The following is a 14188-nucleotide window of genomic DNA, read 5'->3' on the forward strand; positions in this document are numbered from 1 at the left end:
CAACTTTTTAGGCACTGTTGCTAGATCATGTTAGTGGCCTTTCTTGTTAAATGAATCTTTGTATTCTTGAGAAAAATGTAAGATTGAATGCTGATGCCAACGTATGGGGTTCCAAAATTTCTCTTAGCAATGCACCCTGCTGCATTGGACACTACATCACCTGAAATCAATTGTTGTATACCATGTACTCTACTTCTTTTGTTTGATAGCTTACCATGACGCCTGGTCACATCGAATGGATCTTTTTCATAGAAGTTACAGTTTGATGCCCACGACACGATCAAATAATTTCTTGTTGAACTTGTCTTGGATTTCCAAATGTTTATTTATTGCTAAGAAACGATGATTGGCATGATCAATGACAGGCCGAAAATAAGTGAAATTAAGGCAGTAGCAGCAGCAACGGCTTACATTTTCTGATCAGCTAGACTAGAGTGAGAAGTGAAGCTTCCAACGGTTGTAAAAGAGAAGAAAACTAAAGAAGCTCAACGAACAAGCATGCGATGCCATCGTCTTGTTGGAGATTTGGATGTTGCGCGTGCAAGAAAGCAGCCAGCGCGCGGTCAGCGGCCGTTCATCTCGCCGGGCGGCCAGCGGCGGCACGACGAGCCGACCTGCTCAAGGAACTTGGTAAGGCGGGCGTGCTTGGCGGCCCATTGCTCCGCCATCTTCTGCTCCTTGATCTCGGCATCACGCCGGAGCCCGGCCACCTTCTCCCGGTACTCCGCCTCCAGGCGCTCCACGGCGGCCGCCTGCTCCTCCCACAGCGCTCGCATCTTGGCCTCGAACTCCTCCGCGGCCTCGCGCCGCCGGCACGCGCGCTCCGACTCCAGCTGCAGCTCCACGCGCTTCAGCCTCCACGATGCCTCTTTCCGGTGCGCGGCCCACGCGCGGTGCCCCTCGTCCAGCTCCCTGCAGCACTCGGCCAGCTCCGCCAGCGCTGCCTGAGGAGCATCCGGCACCATGCCCGGCGCCGGTGGCGGCCTGGCGAACCCGAACGCGGCGCCGTCCTCCGCCATCTGCTGCTGCTGCTGCATCCACGGCGCGGCGGTCGGGGGCGGGACGACGGCGGAGGCAAGGCTGAGCGTCACGGACGGCGACGGTGGCGCCGGAGAGACGGGCGCGCCGTTGGTAGCGGTGGACGACATCCAGGGCGGGAGCATGGGAGCCGCCATGAGGTGGTGGTGCAGCGGCGTCGCGCCCACTCCCACCTGCTGCCTCTCCTTGACGAGCTTCTCGGCGAAGTTCTCGAGCAGCCACTCGTACCTTCCCCTCTCGTCGGGGCTGGGCTCAGGTGGCGGCCTCCGGCTGTCCCTGATCTCCCGCTGCTGCTTCTCCTTGAACACCTCCCACCACTTGCCGAGCCGCTTCGCCGTCCGGCCAGGCACCTCGGCGGCGATCTTCTTCCACTTGTTGCCGTGCTTGGCCTGGAGGCGGATGACGAGGCGCTGCTCGTCGTCGGTGAGGGAGCCCTTCTTGATGCCGGGGCGGAGGTAGTTCTTCCAGCGCTCGAGGCAGGACTTGGCGTCGCGGTCGAGGGGCACGTTCATGCGCTGCGCCACCAGGTTCCACTCGCGGGGGCCATACTGCCGGACGTAGGAGCGGAGGATGGCGTCTTCCTCAGGCCGCCACCGCTGTCTCTCCTTCATCTCCATCTGCACCTGCACCACAGGCCATCGCCCATCCCACCTCCTCACTCCTCATAATGCACTCTGCATCCATCCGGCCGTCCATCCATCCATGAAGGAAAAGAAAAAAGAAATCAAATTAGCCCCTTGCAAGTCAAAGATCGTCTTCAAAAAGTACAAGGCGCGCGCAGCGGCAGTGATAATCTTCAGACAAGAAAAAGTAACGAGAGAGAGAGATGGCTGGTGGTTTAGCTGCTTTATTCATTGTGCCATTAATAAGGTTTCAGTTGAGGGATGCAAGGCTGGTCATAGTGGGAGTAACATAGGTAGTAACATAGATGCCACATAAGCAAAATTAGTGATGTGGCAAGTAGTTAATGAGGAGAGAGGCAAATAGAGTAACATAATATGTTACCATCACATAGCGGTTTCCAATGCATAATGAGTCTATAAAGTAATAAATGAAGGCAACTATGTTACCACACCTATGACACTACCCACTATGAAGGTAGTAACTTAGACTAGTAACATACATATGTTACTAGTCTAAGTTACTCTCCACTATGACCAGCCTTACTCTCATCTGCACCACACCTGTCTAGGCTACCACTAGTCTACTACTAGGAGTACATGCAACTACATACTGTATTTCTACTTGGCATAAAGAAAATTGTTCAGGATTACTGCTAATAGTACCACCCAAGTGGCAGCATAACCTGCAGCACACCTTTCTTGAAGCAAAGGCGAAATTTCTAGCGATTTTTTCACCACGACCCAGTGGTAGAGAGGAACTCACAGAGAATTAAACCTTAAGTACAGCTGAGTGATGAGCAACTGCAAGGCTTGTCTTATATCTAGACCCATGTCGCAATCTAGCATTAACTTGGGTGATGATATCAATCAAGATTCAAGGACACTCTACATAATCTGGTGAAATGCCTACCTCATACCCAAGGAAAACAACAAAGTGAGAGAATGAGCAAGGGACAGAAGCAAATCCAAATTCAAATCAATGTGATGATACCGGCCGGGACCATGTTGCAACCCCACATGATGATTGCTAATTACGTGCTAAAAGGCTTCAGGTCAGGGCTAATCATACAACGACGTGCAATTACCGAAGATTTTTCAGGCGTAGCATCTTCATTTTTGACGTATATTAGTGAAAAATCAAATCAACAGAAGATAAAAAAATACAGTAAAAATCTGAAAAAAAAATCAGGCAAACGAGTTGGTGGATCTTTGGAGGAAACATGTTATGGATAACTTAGTGGGAGCTACTCCCTGTGTGAAGAAATATATGAGCGTTTAAATCACTAAATTAGTGATCTAAACGCTCTTATATTTCTTTATAGAGTGAGTAGTTCTCAAGATTGGTTTGTCTTATCCAGTTCATCGTCTAATTCAATCATGCAAAGGAAGAAAATCACACATTCAAGCCAGATAAATCAGTGAGGTTGTTCCATCCTTCTATATGTTATTACTGATAAACTGATGGCGGTGTGTGTGTGTGGGGGGGGGGGGGGGGGGGGGGGGTTCATATGAACTGCAGGTAGTAGTATATGAAGAAACTTAGATCTGTGGAACTTGGTGTATTAGTGTCGTTCAGATTATTAAAAAAAGCATGAAGCAAGTTCTTAGTTACTTATCGCTCTTGTATCTACGTGAATATTCCAAAGGGTATGGAGGGGGAAACAAGGAGCCATAATCATGAAGCAATCAAGAGGAAATGATGGAGGAAAATTTGGGAAATCTCTTACGAAAGAAGCTGGACAGTTCTCTTTCCTTTACCAAGAATATAAGGAAACATTTCATACCCTCGGAAGTACTCTAAATAGTAGTTATGCTTCAATTAGGATATCATCAATGAATAGAGAACCAAAAAGGAACAAGGCAATAAAGAATCAAGCAACCAGTGCATTCATGCTAGTAGTAAAGATCCAGAAAGCTTGTAGTAGAAGTGTAGAACCAAGAACACAAGCAGAAAATTAAAACTGTCAGAGCATATCAGTCCCCACTCCATACTTCCTAGCCATCCATTCTACTCTACATCTCAAGCAGTGAAAAAAGGTGTAACTAGTAGACCAACAATCCTTGTCCTCAAAACAAAAGTAATAAGGACAGAAATAAAATTGTTTCAGAACCAGCTAATTAAGCAGGAAAGATGAACAAAGGCGCCCACTACAGGTTGAAGAACAGGATGAACTGGCTCAAAGAAGAGGGAGAAGAATACTTACAGAGGCACCACTACACCATGCTGTTCTTGCGCTGTTCTTGGCCTCTCTGAATTAAGAACACTTGGTAGATAGAGGTGGAGAGCCCAAAATTATTGCGCGGGGATAGATCTCAACTGAAAGATTCTTTCTCTTCTCTTCGCCCAGCGCAGCTCAGAGTGACTACGGGGGAGGGAGGTGCTGTTGCCTGTGGATGGTTCAGACAGAGTGTGTATGCGTATATATGGAAGTGGGGGTGGAAAGGAGAGGAGACAGGAGGCAGCGAGAAATTAGGGCACGCGAGGCAGACGCAGGGGAAAAGACGGGGGAGGAAAAGGGATGGGTGGAAAGGAGAGGCGTCCGTATTTATAGACACGGAAGCAAACACAGGAAAAGCGAGCGAGCTAGCGCTACCATGGCCAGCCACAGTTCACCATGCATGCAGGCACAGCCACACATGAAGTGGACATGGATGGATGGAGATGCGCTTCACCCCACATGGAGCCATGGAGAGATGAGGACGTGCGTGCGTGTATCTTCCCTCCCCCCCCCCCCCCCCCCCCCCCCCCCCTCTCTATCTCTAGCTTGGTCGAGCTGACTTCACAGTGGCTGTGGAGCAGGGAGAGGAGAGAGAGGCCAAGGCACTACACTGTTGGAGAGGAGATGGAACAATGGCAACAGCAGATGGAGCCTCTCTGGTCTGGCTGGGCTCAAATCAAATAATTTTCCGAGCGCATCCGTGGGCTGTAGCGGTGGCATTTCCTTGCAGATGCAGATGCGTGCCTCCTCTTTTCCTTTCACTTTTGTTCGCGCGCCATGAAATTTACTGGTGGCCGGCTCACAGCTGCCGCGCACTGTGTTGGGAATTTCCTTGGGGAAATGGCTGTGCGATGCCCCCAAAACTGGCTCCTCCACTGTATACTTCAACCCATGCCTACTGCCGCAGAGAACATCGACAGAATGAAAAGAAAAAAAATCCATGTGGAGAAACAAAAACAGAACCTTTCAGTTAATTGCATGACACGTTTTTTCGGAACAGTTTTTACTCACAAGTATGTAAAAAAAAACTACCAGTACTGTGCTATATAACTGTGCACTCGTTGAATTTAGCTTAAACCACGATAGATCAGGTCGTTAGAGAGAATAACTTCGATTGGATTAGTTGCTTAAAGAACTGTCACACCTGCACCCACTAGTGCCACGGTGGACCTGATCAGCCAATAGGAGGAGGAACAAGTCATCGGGCCAAGTCAGCATCGGGACAGAGTCGCGAGAGGCTACTTTACCTGCCCCTGCGTGGGCGCGTGCGTGCGTGGTGTGTATTGAGCTCTCTCTCTGTCATCTACCTGTATCTGAACCTTCCTCTCATCCAGTAAAGCTACTTTCTTCCTTCTCTGAATCTCTCCCCCTTTCCCCTCGTGCGATCTGTTCGTGTGGGTCGTCACAACTGGTAATCAGAGCCTCCTGCGATCCCGGCCAGAAATTTTCTTCCTCCCACTCCGCCGCGAGATCGATCTGTAACATCCACTGCTCTGGGTGTTGATTTGCTCCGGCAAATCGACACAAAATCCCAAGCAGGGTTAGATCGACCGAGCCGGACGGCGCCCCCTTCCAAACCATCCGCACAAACCAAGCATATCCTTCTCGCCATGGCCGAATCATCGGAGGAGATCAAGTCCATGCTCTCGTCCCTGCTCACCCGCTTCGACGAGAGCAAAATCGCAGGCGATAAGCAAACGGAGGCGCAGCTCGCCTTCAACAAGCAGGTCACCGTCGATCTCGCGCACCTGCGCCGGCAGGTGGATCTGACGCAGGCAGACGTCGACGAGGTTCGTCAGCAGCGCGACACCGCACCACCACCACCAGCGACTTCGCCGCACGGCCGACCACCAAGTACACCCCGGGGGGGCCCCCTCACCGGCTCCTCGGCGGCACCGGCGGATCTACACGCGCCGCAACCCCGCCTCGTCAACAATGGCCCTCCTCTGCTTCAACTCAGACACGAAGGCGGGCGTGTGGACGGCCCACACCACGGGGACTTTCCCCCGGGCCACCACGACATGGAGCTGCCACGGCCAGAGGAGTACTTCACCAAGCCTCCCAAGCATGATTTTCCAAAGTTCGACGGCTCCGCGCCGTACCTATGGATCGATCGCTGCGTCGCCTACTTCGAGCTGTACCGCGTGCCGCCACACAACTGGGTGACCACGGCGACGCTGTACATCGAAGGACAGGCAGCCCACTGGCTTCAGGCGTACCGTCAGGCTCATCGTGCTCTGGGCTGGGACGCCTTCTGCGTGGCGATCCGCGAAGAATTTGGGGCGGAGGAGTTCGAACTGGAGATGAATCAGCTGCTGCATCTACGGCAAACCAGCACGATGGCGGAGTATCGATCGGCCTTTGAAGCTCACATGTACCATCTACTCGCCCTCGATGCCTCGCTGAGCCCGCGCTTCTTCGTCACCCAGTTCCTCCTCGGATTACGGGACGATCTTCGCGCAGCGGTACGCCTTCAGGCTCCGACCAGCATCACGCGCGCTTCGGTGCTGGCTCGCATCCAGGAGGAAGAAAACGACGTGCGCCGCCCACGCCCTCGACCGATCCCAGCCGGGCGCCCCCCGCCTCTGCCCGCCGCGATTCCCCCGCGATCACCCGCAGCGGCAGCGGTGGCTCGGCCGGCCAGCGACGAGTTCGCCCGCGAGCGTCAACTCCGCGACTTCCGGCGTGCCAACGGGCTCTGTTTCAAGTGCGGCGATAGATACTCCCGCGAGCATTGTTGCAAGCAACAGACGCAATTGCTCACCATCCAAGTGGGCGACTACGGCGAGGTGCTCACTGACGATGCCATGCATGCACTCGACCTGTTGGACGCACCGGAGCCGGCGCAACCTGCACCAGAGTGTTGCCTCATCTCCACTCATGCGGTCTCTGGCGGGGACTCACCGCGCACTATCCGCCTTCGCGCCATGGTGGGAAATCAGGTGATGCTGCTGCTCGTGGACTCGGGCAGCACACACAGCTTCATATCCCAGGCGTTCGCGGAACGGATCAAGGCCACTGGCATACCTCTGCCGCCCGTGGAAGTGCGTGTCGCCAATGGGGAGCGCCTGGTTTGCGACAGCATGATCCCGGCTGTCCAGTGGTGGTGCCAAGGACACACATTCAGTACGGACATGCTCCAGCTTGCGCTCGGGGCATACGACGGCGTGCTGGGCATGGACTGGCTCGAACAAAACAGCCCCATGAACTGTCACTGGCTGGACAAGACCATCTCCTTCGCGCACCAGGGCAAGACCGTCACACTGCAGGGCGTTCGACCCAAGGGCACAACTGCCAACATCGACTACATCGAGCCGGATCAGTTCGCCAAGTGGCACGCCGGGAACGATATCTGGTACATGGCAGTCGTGGACTGGCGGGCGCCGAGCACGGACAAGGACAAACCACCTCCACCAGCAGTGCAAGCGGTCCTCGAGGACTTTGCCGACGTATTTGGCGACCCCAAGAAACTGCCACCACACCGGCAGTATGATCATGCCGTCACCCTGGTGGAAGGCGCACCACCGGCGAACGGGCGGCCGTACCGGTACTCGCCGTTGCAAAAGGATGAGATCGAGTGCCAAGTCGACGAAATGCTGCAGTCCGGCGTCATCACCCACAGCGTGAGTCCCTTCGCGGCACCAGTTCTCCTCGTCAAGAAGAAGGACGGGACTTGGCGTTTCTGCATCGATTACAGGCGGCTCAACGACATCACCATCAAGAACCAGTTTCCCTTGCCGATCGTCGACGAACTGCTCGACGAACTGGCCGGCGCGGCTTACTTCTCCAAACTCGACCTCCGCGCCGGCTATCACCAAATCCGTATGCGAGAAGAAGACGAGCACAAGACCGCGTTTAAAACGCACCATGGCCACTTTCAGTTTCGAGTAATGCCGTTCGGCCTGACGAACGCACCGGCAACCTTCCAGTGCCTGATGAATGCAATCTTCGGCAAGCACGCGCGCAAGTTCGTCATCGTCTTCCTCGACGACATTCTGGTCTTCAGTGGCACCCTGGAAGAGCACGTCGAGCATCTGAGGCAAGTGTTTGAGCTCCTTCGTCAGCATGAATTGTTCGTCAAGGCCTCGAAGTGTTCCTTTACGCAGGATAGCATTGAGTACCTGGGGCACATCATCTCCAAGGAAGGAGTGGCCACGGACGCCGACAAGACCCAGGCGATGCTGCAGTGGCCGGTGCCCACGACAGCCACTGAACTCCGCGGGTTCCTCGGTTTAACGGGCTACTACAGAAAGTTTGTAGCACGCTATGGCATCATTGCCAAGCCGCTCACCAACTTACTGATGAAGAAGGGCTTCACCTGGTCTGAACAAGCACAAACGGCATTCGATCTGCTCAAGCGCGCCATGGCAAGCACACCTGTTCTCGCGCTGCCGGACTTTGACAAGCCGTTCGTAGTCGAGACCGACGCATGTGACACTGGCATCGGCGCGGTGCTCGTCCAGGAGGGTCATCCGGTGGCATATTTCAGCAAGGCTCTGGGTGTTCGGAATCAAAAACTGTCTGCATATGAGAAAGAGTTTCTTGCAGTGATGATGGCCGTGGAGAAGTGGCGTGCTTATCTTCAGCGCGGGCCATTCACCATCCTTACAGATCACAAAAGCCTGTCCAATTTGGGGGACCAACAACTGGAGACAGATCTGCAACGCAAGGCTATGTCCAAACTAGTGGGGTTGCAGTTCACATTTCAGTACCGAAGAGGAGCAGACAACGGGGCAGCTGACGCTCTGTCGCGGGTGGGCGCTGCCCTGAGCGTGGCTGCGCTCTCCCTCTGCCAGCCAGCTTGGGTGCAAGAGGTCGCCAATTCTTACGCGACGGATGCCACAGCGCAAGAGATGCTCTCCCGCCTCGCCATCCACAGCCCAGACGAGGAGGGGTTCGAGCTGCACAAAGGATTGATTCGCCGCGGTGACAGGCTCTGGATCGGCAGCAACACGGCGCTCCGCACAAAGCTCATCAGTGCGTTCCATGACAGCGCGGTGGGGGGACACTCCGGCATCACCGCCACGCACCAGCGTGTCAAGAAGCTCTTCCTCTGGCCTGGGCAGAAGCGCGACATCGACGACTTCGTCAAGCAATGCCTGGTGTGCCAGCAGGCGAAGCACGAGCACTGCCGGCCGCCTGGACAATTGGCTCCCTTGCCTGTTCCCACGGCACCCTGGCAGGAGCTCACGATGGACTTTGTCGAGGGGCTGCCGACCTCGGAAGGATACGACTCCATCATGGTGGTCGTCGATCGCCTTACCAAATTTGCACATTTCATCCCCCTCCGTCACCCATTCAACGCCACCAAGGTGGCACGAGCATTCTGGGACAACGTCGTCAAGCTCCACGGCGTGCCAAATTCGATCGTCTCCGACCGCGATCGCGTCTTCACCAGCGCGCTCTGGCGCGAGCTGTTTGCGGCCGCAGGCACCAAGCTGCTGTACTCTATGGCTTACCACCCGCAGACGGACGGCCAGAGCGAGCGGGTCAACCAATGCATGGAGATGTACCTGCGCTGTGCGATCCACGACGACCCCAGTCGCTGGCGCCGGTGGCTTCCAGCCGCAGAATTCTGGTACAATTCCTCCTTCCACGCCTCCCTTAACTGCACCCCGTTCAAAGCTCTGTATGGCACCGAGCCCAATTTGGGGGCCACAGCACTCTGGGACGACAAGCCGGCGCCGGTCCTCGACAACGAGCAGTGGGACTGGGGCGCGCACACCGCCCGTCTTCGTCAGCAACTGCTGCGAGCTCAGCAACGCTTCAAGAAGAAGGCGGATCGCCATCGCACGGAACGAAGCTTTCAGGTGGGCGAGGACGTGCTGCTGAAGCTTCAGCCGTACGCGCAGTCCTCCGTCGTCAATCGACCCTGCGCCAAGCTGGCCTACAAATTCTTCGGGCCATTCAAGGTGGAGGCCAAGATTGGGACCCTCGCCTACAAATTGATGCTGCCGCCGGACAGTCGCATCCACAACGTCTTCCACGTCTCCCAACTGAAGCCGTACACGCCCAACTACACGCCGGTCTTCGCTGAGCTGCCCAAGCCACCGGACCTGACTCTGGTGGAGACGGCGCCCGTGGAGATCATCGGCAGACGCATGGTGAAGCGCGGCGACGCAGCTCTGGTTCAAGTTCAGGTGCGCTGGAACTCCGCTTCACCAGCAGCCGTGACATGGGAGGATTTCGAGACGCTCAAGCTTCGTTTCCCGGCCGCCGCAATCTGGAGAGAGCCGGCCGGAGCGCCAGGTGACGCTCCTTCTGATGGAGGGGGAAATGTCACACCTGCACCCACTAGTGCCACGGTGGACCTGATCAGCCAATAGGAGGAGGAGGAACAAGTCATCGGGCGAAGTCAGCATCGGGACAGAGTCGCGAGAGGCTACTTTACCTGCCCCTGCGTGGGCGCGTGCGTGTGTGGTGTGTATTGAGCTCTCACTCTGTCATCTACCTGTATCTGAACCTTCCTCTCATCCAGTAAAGCTACTTTCCTCCTTCTCTGAATCTCTCCCCCTTTCCCCTCGTGCGATCTGTTCGTGTGGGTCGTCACAAGAACAACGCCTAAAATGCAGGTATGTGCGGTTCCGGAGACGCGGGGGCGTTGTATGCAGTGCATGCGGGCGTCGCGTCGTGTCATGGCAGCGACATGTTGTATGTGCTTGTTGCCTAGCAGTGAACGCTGTGGAGGGAAAAAAAAGGAGAGAAAAGGGTTCCCGTGGAGCAGCGTGCTCGATGCGTCTCTGTATGACCTTGTGACGCGCTTTTGAGGCAGGTTTTAGGATCACTACCAGGTGTCGTTAAAGTGGATCCATTCCATGGTGCAAGAATCAAGATCACCTGACCAAAAGCAGGAGACCCTCTTTTCGTTGTTTAATGCTGGTATACTTTTGATGGAGGAGACCAACTGTGTCAACTGAAAAAAGAAGCAAATACTGTTGGTTGTATGCATAGGGATTGCATTGCATGGATCCAGCAGTCGTTATTAAAGAGAGAAAAGATGAGAGTAAGAATTCCTATGCAATAGTTTATGAAAACAGAAAGTGTCTCGGTAGACTGAGATTTAGCAAGAGTGAAACATAAATTTGTACTCCAAAGCTCGTGTGTTCGAAGGGCCCCTAGGAAAGAAACAAATCTTGCAACAAAAATTCAAGATGGTTTTACATGCATGATTGAGGAATGGCAAAAACTTGGATCCGCCGAATCATGGCGCTAGCTAGGCCATGCATGCGTATATGCGCAACCGTTGGTCCCATTGGGTGGTGACAAAACAATGATGGGATCTCTAGCTCTAGACAGCGCTGTTGCGAGCATGCATAGGGCCTCCTGTATTATTGATGGGACCTCACCCCTGACCTCGCATCCCTTGGCCCCTCCCTCTACTGTAGCGGGCGTACGAGTGCTTGCTATACCTCTCCTACTTAGCAACTTCCAAATGAGCCGCATGTACTCATGTTTACAGGTAGAGAGTGCCAGGAAGGTGCTGTACTGAGTGTGTCTGTGTGCGTGGTCACCGGCCGGCCGTAAGATGCATGTAAACGCAGCATCGATTCGACTACTTGTACACGTATACTGCTTTCTTCCCCGTGTCTTTGTACTCTCCTAGTATAGTACTGCAAATAATGCATCGTGTCTTGCCAGTATGATTAGGGGTCAATCTTCTAGTTCTGGCCATGGGTGTACTTCTTCCTTGGCTCTTTTATTTACTATAAACCCTAGAATTATCCGTCGATGCATTGAGCGCAATGGCCACCATCAGACCAATGAACAAAGCACTAGACTCCACTTATGTACGTACCCCACATTCATGGGAGATTACTGCTACTCCCATGTAAACGGCCCCAAATTGTTGTCCCTGCTTGGATTCATGGGTTAGAGTTAGTTTGGGTTAGTTTGGACTCAACTAACCCAAAAATATAGGGTTAGTTTGGGTTAGATGCATCTAACCCTTTCAAAAAAAAAACGAACCCACCCAAGAGGTGCTTATTTGGGTTAGTTCTCCTCGGGACCACTAAAAAACACATTTTTTTCTCTCGCTCTCCCCGCAGCAGATCCCTCCCCACTTCCTCGTGATAGACCTTGGGATCGGAGTAGGCTGGATCATCCGGTGAACCTACCTTCTCCACGTGCTGACGAGCTCGATCCAGCACCGGCCATGGTGATGACAGAGTGTGGGCGAGGTGGTGGCGGCGGAGCTTCCCGTCGACCTAGCGCAAACCCTAGATCGAATTGGTGTGTTGGTGGTGTTGTGGTGCATGGTCAACCTCATGATGCGTGCCCCGGCACCCCACCTCTTTATATTGCGCTGGCAACAGGGGCCCACCAACCATGGTTTGGTTGGGCGCCCCGATCAGGGCGCGAGTCAGGGGCCCGTTCGACCCGTTGGGTTCGAACAGGATAGAGTTCAACCTAACACCTCGAAGCTTCTCGTCCTCCCCCCCCCCCCTCTCGCACCACCCCTGAAGGCGCCTCGCCATATCCGCGCTCTCGTCCGCCCCCGGTAAGCAGCTCCGCCCTATCCTCCCGTTCCAACCCCCTCGTCTCTCCGCCGCCCATCGGTAAGCAGTCGCGGCTCCTTGCGCGGCCCGTCCCCATCGGCCTCGGTCAGCGCGGCTCCTTGCGCGGAGATGGCGGATTCGGCCGGCGGGCTGTACGAGAGGCCAGCACAGCTCCTTGCCGAGCGCGTCCCAGTTTGCCTCGGCCACACCAAATCCGGCAGAAAATAGGGTCCAAAGTAGCCAAATGATTGAGAAAGAGCATTTATTGTTAATCTAACCCAGCCATCCAAAACACCCCTTTGGTTAGAGTTAGGTGAGGATTAGTTCAGGGTTAGACCCAACAGGGCCGATGGCACGTAGCCATTTCTGGGCGAGGAGAGCTAGACACGCACAGCTCCGCAGGCTAGGAGCCACGACCGTAATGGCAAGGCTAGCCGCAGGGCCGGCCGATCGAGAAACCGCAGAGGCCGGCGCTCGCGGCAGCATATCTGCGCACGCTGGAAGAAGATCCGCCCCGCTCCCCCACCCAGATCCAGATCCCCCGCGCGCAGCCGGAGAATTCACTCCGGGCCACCGGCGTAATGCCTCGAAGCGCCTCGATCAGAGCGCGCGAGCGAAACCCTACGTGGGATGGGATGCGTACGAGAAGAAGGGGTTTTGCTAAACATGGCAGCATTTAGGGCCGGGCATCACAAGGCGCCCAGAGGCAGAGGCGGAAAGAGCCAGGCCACGCGCGCGGCAGGCCAAGGTCGGAGGAAGACGCCATGGAACACGCAAGCCAGGCCAGGCCAGCCACCAGACTCCACAGCTAGAGCCTAGAGCTATTGCTCTGCTGCTAGGGCCCCGCGCCCACTGGCTGGCCGCGTCGTCGCTCGACTCGACCACGTGTGCCCGCGCCGCGCGCGTACACTGCATACCGTATGTATGTAGACGTGGTGCACGTACATATACAGTGCATTTGTGTAGTGTATAGAAGATGCAGATCAGGCCAACCTTGACTGGGCAATGTAAATGTGAGTCGTACTATTTGTCTATATGTACATACCGCCGTGAGTGATGTGCTCGACGCCTGCTGGTACTCCATTGCTATCTTGTACTCCCTCCGTTCAGAATTACTTGTCGCGAAAATGGATGTATCTAGACGTATTTTAGTTCTAGATACATTCATTTTCGAGACAAGTAATTTCGAACGGAGGGAGTAGTACAACACTTTAGTTTTTTTTACACGTACGTGTTTCTTTAGTTATTACGAGTGCTTCTACGATGTCCCTTATACAGTACTAATTTGTAATCAATTGATTCGCTGTGCCGGCGTGGGTTTGCTTCAAATGGAAGGTAAGACTAGGAAGGCGAGTTTCTACTATTGGGCCGGCCAAGGTGGGCTGTTCATTGGTGAAGGGTATTTACTACCACGTACTACTGCACGTACGTAGTGCATTATATGGTTTGTACGCAGTGGACACACTGTGGACAGAGCGTGCGTGCGGGGCCGGGTGCCCAGAGAAACACGCTAGTGACCGACCGATCAAATGGGTGGCTCCATGGCTGGCACTCCTCACCCCTCATCCTCATGTCTAGTCCGTGGATCTCTGTACACTGTACGTGTACGTGTACGCGCATTCATGGATACTATCTAATCCCTGTGCGCGTGCGTGCGTCCTTGATTCAAAACCAAAGGTGAAACTTGACTCGATCGGGAGCAAGGTACGAGACCATCCAGCCGTGGTCCGTCTCCGTCCCGCCCACCCACACCCCCTCCGCCGGCCCGTCGGAATTTCCTTTCAGCCCGGCCTACGTACTACGCCATCGGAGA

The 14188-nt window shown here is 54.5% G+C and overlaps 1 protein-coding gene across 1 annotated transcript; it reads right to left on the reverse strand.

Moving 5' to 3' along the window:
* Nucleotides 1-306: 306 nt before the first annotated feature.
* LOC123110685 (protein rough sheath 2) lies at nt 307-4346 on the reverse strand. Its single transcript, XM_044531270.1, has 2 exons — nt 3866-4346; nt 307-1712 (listed from the first exon to the last, which is right to left on the reverse strand). Exon 2 carries the CDS (start codon nt 1653-1655, stop codon nt 564-566), a length of 1092 nt encoding a protein of 363 aa, XP_044387205.1. The 5' UTR covers nt 1656-1712; nt 3866-4346; the 3' UTR covers nt 307-563.
* Between the last annotated feature and the right edge of the window lie 9842 nt (nt 4347-14188).

This window comes from Triticum aestivum, chromosome 5B (genome assembly GCF_018294505.1).
Source record: "Triticum aestivum cultivar Chinese Spring chromosome 5B, IWGSC CS RefSeq v2.1, whole genome shotgun sequence".
NCBI lineage: Eukaryota > Viridiplantae > Streptophyta > Magnoliopsida > Poales > Poaceae > Triticum > Triticum aestivum.